The 8828-nt window shown below is 41.3% G+C and overlaps 1 protein-coding gene across 1 annotated transcript; it reads left to right on the top strand.

The window, feature by feature from the left end:
* Positions 1-2896: 2896 nt before the first annotated feature.
* On the top strand, positions 2897-7601 carry RIPPLY2 (ripply transcriptional repressor 2). Its single transcript, XM_005659403.4, has 3 exons — positions 2897-3290; positions 3625-3689; positions 7329-7601. The coding sequence occupies exons 1-3, from the start codon at positions 2919-2921 to the stop codon at positions 7474-7476; spliced, it is 585 nt and encodes a 194-aa protein (XP_005659460.2). The 5' UTR covers positions 2897-2918; the 3' UTR covers positions 7477-7601.
* Positions 7602-8828: the final 1227 nt, after the last annotated feature.

The following is an 8828-nucleotide window of genomic DNA, read 5'->3' as shown; positions in this document are numbered from 1 at the left end:
TGCTTCCTTCCCACCCCCTACAGGACCGTGAGCCATTGTCCAGTGCCCTCTCTCTAGTGGCTTCTCCTCCTCTGCTTCCTCTCTTCCTTTTATAAACATTTTCCTATTACTTACACACTAAAACCAAACCCCTCTACTGACCCAGCATTTCCCTTTTTTTCCTGTAAAATGGCAGTATCATACCACTGTTTTTATTTCTTCATCCCGTAAAGCTCGACTTGATCGGAAGTCCTACATACATACACTTAAAATGTTGTTTCAAAGTCACTTATAACCTCTTAATTGCCAATTTCAATTAACATGTATCCTTATCTTGTTTGACCCCTTGGTAGCACTTAATACCTTGGACCTTTCTGTTGAAATTCTGTCATGCCACATTTTCACCACCCCTGTGCTACAAATGCACCTTCTACCACCTTCACCAGTCTTTTACAGTGAGGGGTTTTTTGTTTGTTTGTTTTATTTTATTTATTGCTTTCCCTCTCATTTTACAATCAAATGCTGCTTTTCAGAGCTCTGTCCTTGGTCCTGTTCTCAAGCTTACAAAATTTCCTATTGTTTTAATTTCCTATTGTTTTAATTTCTACCTCTTGCGTGTATGTGTGTGTTTCCCACATTTAAATGTTTAGTCCTAAACTCTCTACTAAACTCAAGATCTCATATTTCTTGTTGTCCTCTGGATATTTTCTCAATGTATATATTCCTAAGCCTTCTGAAAAATCTATCAATTTTATTTCCTTCTCTAGGTTACGACAACTGGCAATGTTCCAGAGGAAAGAGGCTCCATAACTGGGACATATGGAGGCTCCTAGGCCAGGGATTGAATCTGAGCTATAGCTGTGACCTATGCCACAGCCGCTGCAATGTGGATCTTTAATTCACTGTGCCACAGCAGGAACTCCCATAACATGTTATCCTTAAGTGAGCATGATGTAAGAAGGTCTTCCACCAAACAAATGAATACATGACTTGAATGATAAATAAATCTCTATTGTTTTAAGCCTGTGGAGAGTTTGGAGTTATTTGATACTGCTGTCTAGCCCAGCCCAACCTGACTGATTCAAGATCCCAAACCCAATTTATTGTCTTTTTTCTTAAGCCCTATTAACATATTGAAAGAACATAAAAGCATCTCACCTGTCCTTCCTCCTATATTCCATTTTCTTTGTCTTTGTTTGAGCCATCATCTACTCACTAAAGCAGGCTAGACACACCTAGAAGCATATCTAGACATCACTTTCATGTCTACCCACAGTTTCCGATTCAGGTAGTTCTGTAGATTCTAAGTATTCCTCAAATATATTCTTCCATATTCATCCTTAATATACATCTTCTTGTTATCTCTTGCCTGAACTATTGCAGTGAGTTTGTAAATTTCCTTGTCTTCAGTATCAGACTTCCCTAAAACCACCTGCCATATGGCTGCCAGAGATTTTTATTTTTATTTTATTTATTATTTTCTTTTTGGCTACCCCCCTGGCATGTGGAAGTCCAGGATCAGGAATCAAACCCACCAGGGCCACAGCTGTAACCAGAGCCAAAATGGTGACAATGCTGGATCCTTAACATACTGCACCATTAGAGAATCCTCAGAATGATTTTTATAAAACAAAAAGTTGGATTATTCCACTCTCGGGCTTAAAATCTCTCACCAGTGCTTACAAAATAAAGCTGAAATGCTTTATCATGATATGTTAGATGCTTAAAGCCTTTTCTCTCTCCTCAGCCACATCTCTGCTCCAGCAAAACCTAACCTCTAGAAGCATTGTTCTGTTTCCCACTCCTGTACCACGCACACACAGACTACACTGTCTCTCGACTGATCCTTCTATTTAGGTTTCCTCCAATTTAGGTTTCTTTTACTTTAAGAAGGCTTTCCTGGTTGCGACAAACAGACTTATCGATTCTCTCTCACATCGATTCTCTCTCTCTCTCTTTGCTTAAAATGGGCTTTTTTTTTTTTTTTTTTTGAACATGGCAATTTTTAAAAACCTTTGCTTATATGGCCACTATGATGGCCAACCATGGCAATGACTGTAAGCCTCTTGAGAAGTTTAATGGATCTCTGGGTAAGTAAGGGGTAAATTAAATAAGAGAAACCAAGAAAGGCTGACAACTTGTCTCACACTATAACTTTAAAAGATTTCGTTATTATTCTACATACATCCAACAACCACAAAAGAACTTTCTAATGATCAGTGAGTGTCAAAATGCCAAGAGTGACAGTATTGTGTAGATGAAATTCAAGACATCTTCGGAGAGCACGGATAAAATATTAGGGGACATCTCATAGACATGAGAAGACAAGGTAGAGCTCTATGACAAATCTTAGGACTCCAGTCTCTGGCCCTTGAGGCTGGAATATTCAGTCTTTCACAATTTAACTCCTGTAAATCTTTTATCTTCGAATAATAACAGGCAGATGAAGGAACCTAGACTATCAATACATTAAGAAACAAACAACCAAAACCCCGATATTCCTTTCTTAAGGAGTCCAGGACCAGTTGCATTTGCCCACTGGCCTTTAATAGGGCCAGTCAAGTAATGACCTGCCACTTGGCCCTTTTTGCAGGAATACACAAAACGTGTAGAATCGCTTAAGTTTAAGCCCTCCTAGCCTCCTCACTTCAAAATTGGCTGCTCAGCGCGAAAGTTGCCCCCACCCCCGACCCCTGCAGCCTTGTGTCGAAGAGTGTTTAACACTAGCTTGACAAAACCTCTCCCCCGGCCATTTGGGCGTTGCACGCGTTTCGCCCCCAGGGTTTGGGCCGCTGCGCCTTCACGCGCAGCCGTTTTGTTTATGCGGCCGGCAGGGGAGAGAAGGGCGGAGAGGGATTGAGTGTGTAAAGATGTGGCGGGCCGCTGGGGTATATAAGGCTCGGGCTCCGGTTTGCTGGGTCCCCGGGCCCAGCCTGCGGATGGAGACCGCCGAGCGCACAGAGAGCCCCGCAGTCCAGTGCGTTCGCGGCCGTAGCCGCCTGCTGCCCGCCTCTCCCGAAGGCCGGATGCTGAGCAGGAGAGCGGACTCCGGGTACCGCACCTCGGCCCCGCCCTGCGCCTCCCCCGCTCCGTCCCTACCGCCCGCGCCTCCCCAGCTCCTCCTCCCGGCACTCCGCTCCCGACATCCTCCTAGCCCCAGCTCAGCTGCTGTCTGTTCTAAGGGTTCTGCTTTCACGTCTCCTCTGCGCACCTTGTGCTCCCCACCTCGCAGATCCGCAGGCTTCTGGAGGCCATGGGTTGAAGACCAAGGCGAAAAGGAGGAGGAGGCGCCGCACCACACCTCGGAGGCGGTGAGTGAACAGCGCGTGTCGGGCCGCGCCTCCCAAGGCGTGGTTGATCGACCAGGACGGGGTACGCCGGCCCCTGGGAGACAGTGCCCGGCCTGCCCCTCGCTTAAGATCGCGTCTGCCGGTGGCCATACCGCGGGCCCTGTCGGTGCTCATGCGGCGGGGGCGTCCTCCAGAACTAGTGGGACGCAGGGAGAGGGCCCGGAGCAAAGCTACTCTTACTGAGAGCTCCCGGGTCACATTTACTGCAGATGCGAGGAACGCTTGGTCGCCCGGGGTTGGCAGTTTTTTCGAAGAAGCTGAGTGATAACTGAGATTCGTTTTCTTACACCCCCAGATGCCCGATGGCCCCGGAATAAGGGACGCCTCAGGAAAGCTTTCCCGGTACAGACACCCAGTCAGGTGAGTGACTGGCCTCACGGAAAGTCTCTGCTCCCACAGCCCCAGGGAAGAATGGGGGCCTCCTACAGCCCTCCCCAGCAGCTGGTCCTAAAGTTTTTCTCTCTTGGGAAATCTGTCTTAAGGTTTCTTTATCTTCCTAGTCCCAGAGGTCCTTTATTCATAGAACTGAAAAATGTAGGCGCTCATGCTCCCACCTAAGAGAACTGTTTAATCAGTGAACACTCAGCAAACGCTTATAGAATATATTATGAAGAGGGAAAGTGGATGGTGTTAATAAAAGTAGAACGGTGACACCTGCTGCCTGCAAAACAATTTCTTTTTAAGCCAAAGGGTTCGAGTGAAATCGACGTCACGCCAGGTTGAATGCGAATATTCTTATTCTCTTGCAAACCAGAAGGAAGAATGATGTTCACAGTCGCAGTTTACAGGAAATCAAACAAATCGAGCTTGACCTGTAAAAGAACATGGAAATATGATGAAAATCCTAAAGACACTAATGGTCATACAGGGGATCAAAAGTTATTTGACTTAACAGTGAGGAGTAGTTTACTGTTCCTAGCCACAGGAAAGTCAGCCTTTCTGCAAGATTCTTTGTAGCTTTTCACCAAGTAAAAGTTAATTCTGCAGTTTCCCTGCTTCAGGGAGCTGTTAGGTGAAGAACTATATAATGTTTGTAGAATGTGTGTGTGTTTATAATAGCACATACTAATCAATACATCTTGATTACTTTCCTCCCCTTTGCTAGCACAAGCAAAGGACATAGAAAAAAATAATTACAGCCTCTAGGAAGTGTTGTAATAGTTTAGCTTGGTCAGTTTTACAAGTATGCACAGGGCATGAAGTGCTTAATTCTGCGGGAGGGAGTGGGGAAGGGTCGGGGAAGGGTCAGGGAATTGTGTAGCATAGGTGGGATCACCTGGCTGTCTTGAAGTTGGCCAGATGGGTGGTAGGTAGGGGAAACTGAGGCAGAAGATATAGCATAGATATAGCATAGAAACAGAAAACAGCACAGTGCCTTCTGGGAACATCAAGGAAGTGGAATTTGGATGTATGAACCCGTGGTCATTCTAGCATGGAAGGCAGAGGCCAGGTAATATACAAAGTTTTGTCCTGATCCTGTATGTGGCATTGGGAACTCGCGGACTTTATTCTGTAGGTGGTGGTGGGGTTTGCTCAAAGCATTTTAATCAGAAGAGTAGTGTGATCAGATTTATGTTTCAGAAGAATCACTAAGGAAATGGCATATAGGCTTGGTTGGAACACCAAAAGTGAGATTGAAAGTTATTGCAATTCAGGCAAGAAATGATAAAGAACATTCTAAAGCATTGGAAGTGGGGATGGGACTGGGTGAATTTTTGGGGATATTAGGTGACACAGTAGATTCTGCTTCTAATGTATTGGATACGATATCTAAAGAAGAGGTAAAAAGGCAGAATGACGCCCAAGTTCCTGGCTGCATGCTATAGTAACAGAATGGAAATTAGGGCTTAAAACGATCTCAGGAATGTGATAATGAGTCAAATTTTCCACTTGTCATATTTTGATGTGCCTATAGAGCCTCCAAATAGATATGTTCAGTAGAAAGCTACATCAACAGGTCAGAGGTCCAGAATGAAGTTCTTAAGTGGAAATACAAGCAGACTTGGAGACTTTGAACAGTTGGGGAAATCATGGCAGTGGGTCAGGTCACCTGGGGGAGTGAGAGAGGAAAGATGATCACTCTTGATAAAACACAACCGGCGAAGGTCAACATCCAATCTATATACAGAGGAAAAGAGGTCCACAAAGGTTACTGGGAAAAATCTCTCAGAACAGGCAAGAATTGAAGAAAGTATGAAATCCATGGAAGAAAAATAGCCAGTGAGAGATTCTGGGGAGAGAGAGTGTGAGAACAATTAAACAACATTCTCTGGGTTTGGCAGTTTTAATTACACATTAGGAAATTAGTTCTTTCTTATATAAGCAATTTATTTCTTTTCTCTGAACTACTGTAGCAATATCTTTGTATTTCTCTTAAGTTTATTAAGTCCTACCTTGAGTAGCATTTTGTGTTGTTGATCTTTTTTTTTTTTTTTAATCTTTTGTCCTTTTTTTTAGGGCCACACCCGGAGCATATGGCGGTTCCCAGGCTAGGGGTCCAGTCGCCAGAGCAATGCCAGATCCGAGCTGTGTCTGCGAACTACACCACAGCTCACAGCAACCCTTGCCGGATCCCCAACTCACTGAGCGAGGCTAGGGATTGACTCCACAATCTCAGGGTTTCTAGTCGAATTTCTTTCCCTTGAGCTCCTTGACAGATCTCCTTGACAGGAATTCCTTGTGTTGTTGATTTTTCAATTGAGTAAAATTGTCTTCTTGAGGATAGGGTCCATGATCTATGCATCTTTGACTTATGAATTATGTTTGGCTTGAGAGATCACTAAAATATTATTGAATGACTGGATTTATTTAGGCACCAAATTTATAAACTTAAAAAAAAACTGGCTAAAAACATTTATAAGCTACATTGCCTACTTTTTGCCTTTTTAAATGGAGTATACTGATCATAATGTAACCTTCTCTGCATTAGAATTAATCTATTATATGAGAACATGGGGCTACTTACTGTACACTAAAATGTCTGTAGTATGGTTGGTGATTCAGCCTTATCCTTTTTTATTTTCCTTGGATGAAAAATAATAGAACACCAGGTGGCAAGATTAATATTTGTCGAGAATTTGAAAATTTGAAGGAATCACGTTTACATGCAAATTATTTGTATACGCTCATTCTCAGAATCTCAATATGGTGTTCCAAAATTTAGTTGGGCAGGGAAAGGGGTGAGAGATGGAATCAAGGTTGGGGTCAGAGATAACATTTTCAAAATGTTGCTTTTTGTACTTTTCTAAACTTGCATTGGCTATATCTAACTAAGAGCTAAGTCTGATTTTCAAGCAAGATACTAAGTAATTTCTGCCTTTGTGTAAGGTGCATAATATTTTATCTTTATAAATTTGGTTCACGTCACAATTGTTTTTATTTTATTATTAATTTTTTTTTTAAGGGCTGCAGGTGTGGCATATGGAAGTTCCCAGTCTAGGGGTCGAATGGGAGCTGCAGCTGCCAACCTACGCCACAGCCGAAGCCACACCAGATTGAAGCTGCATCTATGACCTATGCCACAGCTTGCAGTGCCAGATCCTTAACCCACTGAGCCAGGCCATGGATCAAATCTGCATCCTCATGGATACTAGTTGGGTTTGTTTCTGCTGTGCCACAGTGGGAACTCCTCATCACAATTTTTAAGGTTGGCAGTAGGATTCATTTTTTTTCCCCAAGGAATTTGGAAACTGGAAGACAAACCTTCTTCTGTATCTTGTAAGAATAAATATATCTATGATCCTGGAGTAAGCTAAATATTGATCTTATGCTCATGAAGGATTTAGTGTGAATTTGTCTGATCCAATTTACAGCTTGGATAAAGATTTAAAATAATTAACCAGTTACTGATACTTTGCCAAGTAGACTCCAAAAAGCTGTGAGAGTAGCATTTTAAGTTCTCTATCTAGATGCATAACTCCATTGTTAATTATGTGGAGTTTTTGAAATTTGAACATTTCATGAGTATATAAAGCATATTATGTCATTTGCTTCTTTCAGACTATTTTGGCCAAAATCAAAGTGTTATGATTACTTGTATCAAGAAGCAGAAGCTCTTCTGAAAAATTTTCCAATTCAAGCCACAATTTCATTTTATGAAGATTCTGATAGTGAAGAAGAAATTGAGGAGCTGATCTGTGAAAATTAATCTGATTACTTTTGATGACATTCAGAGCTTAGAGGTACAAATTGGATTAGTGTACAAATGTATCATAATCCTTTTAAACTAATTTATTTGTATATAAATTATTAATAAACTGAAGTATGTAGTAATTACTGTGGTAGTTTGCCTTTTTTTATCCCTTCAGTATAATTCATTGTTGGAATTTAAAAGTAAGTTCTATTTACAAATGCCTTGATTGTATTATAAATACTCATGGCTTACAAAGACAATTTAGATCTCTTCATCAAATTACAAATTTACCTTTAGTTTTTTTTCTTTTTTTTTTTAGGGCTACACCTGCAGCATATGGAAGTTCCCAGGCTAGGGGTCGAATCTGAGCTGCAGCTGCTGGTCTAAACCACAGCAACTCCGGAGTGGGATCTGAGTTGCCTCTGTGACCTACACCACAGCTCACAGCAATACCTGGATCCTTAACCCACTGAGCAATGCAAGGGACTGAACCCATATCTTCATGGATACTAGTCAGCTTCATAACCTTTTTAGCCAAAATAGGAACTCCTAGTTATAATTTTGAAAGTATTTATGTATAACTTTTCAAAAAGTGACAGTAGTTGGTTTTTAAGACTGAATCTTCTAACATCTAATATTTCCTACTGATCTCCATTGGATGTTGCAGTTACAGATGAAAATTATCTTATTACATAATAAGGAAAACCTAATGTTACCAATCACACATTATTATGTACTAGAAGATGGTGAAAGGTGTTGTAAATCACTGTCTGTAATTGATTGGGAATAAATATTGGGGCTATTAAGTTTTAGGGATTTTAATGAGCAATGAATCAATTCTCAGTTTAATACACTTTTGCTGTCATTAAATCCAGTAGTAGAATAGCATGTGTGTGCAGTACTTATAGGTTTACCTTGATGGATCCCCAGAATTAAAACAAAGTATTTAAGTAGGTGTAACTTACATGGGGTCTAAAAAAAGGGAGCCAAAAGGCCAGAATTGGATAGTATATTTCCATTACTGTCCATGAAAAGCTAAGAAATTTGACAGATAGGAAACATTCTCCATAGCATCACCTTCCATTTCTTGGGCCCCCTGCTCCTGATAGTCTCATGTAAAACTTTTCTTATAGGAAGTTAAATAAATTCTTGGTGATTAGCTTTTTTAAAAACCTAGACTTATAGAAGAATACATCATCTTTTAATGAAAGAAAACAGAAGCACTTTGCATGGTAGATGTAACTTAGTAAATGTAGTCATGAAGTTGTTTTAGCTTAAACACAATCATTTCAGTTGTAAGCAATTGAAACACAAGCATTTCCATTGCAAATATATGGGCAGAGGTAAAGGTCAGTGATGGTTATTTA

This window comes from Sus scrofa, chromosome 1, assembly GCF_054392235.1.
Source record: "Sus scrofa isolate SSC_HxYL_T2T_F1_AM1 chromosome 1, Sscrofa_HxYL_maternal_Yorkshire_Landrace_v2.0, whole genome shotgun sequence".
Lineage (NCBI taxonomy): Eukaryota > Metazoa > Chordata > Mammalia > Artiodactyla > Suidae > Sus > Sus scrofa.
This window is presented reverse-complemented; position numbering and strand designations above follow the sequence as displayed.

Coding starts and splice junctions, on each gene's coding strand:
- RIPPLY2 (XM_005659403.4), top strand. CDS start 2,919: ATGGAGACCGCCGAGCGCACAGAGAGCCCCGCAGTCCAGTGCGTTCGC. Junction 3,291..3,624: donor CGCACCACACCTCGGAGGCG/GTGAGTGAACAG, acceptor TTACACCCCCAG/ATGCCCGATGGCCCCGGAAT. Junction 3,690..7,328: donor CGGTACAGACACCCAGTCAG/GTGAGTGACTGG, acceptor TGCTTCTTTCAG/ACTATTTTGGCCAAAATCAA.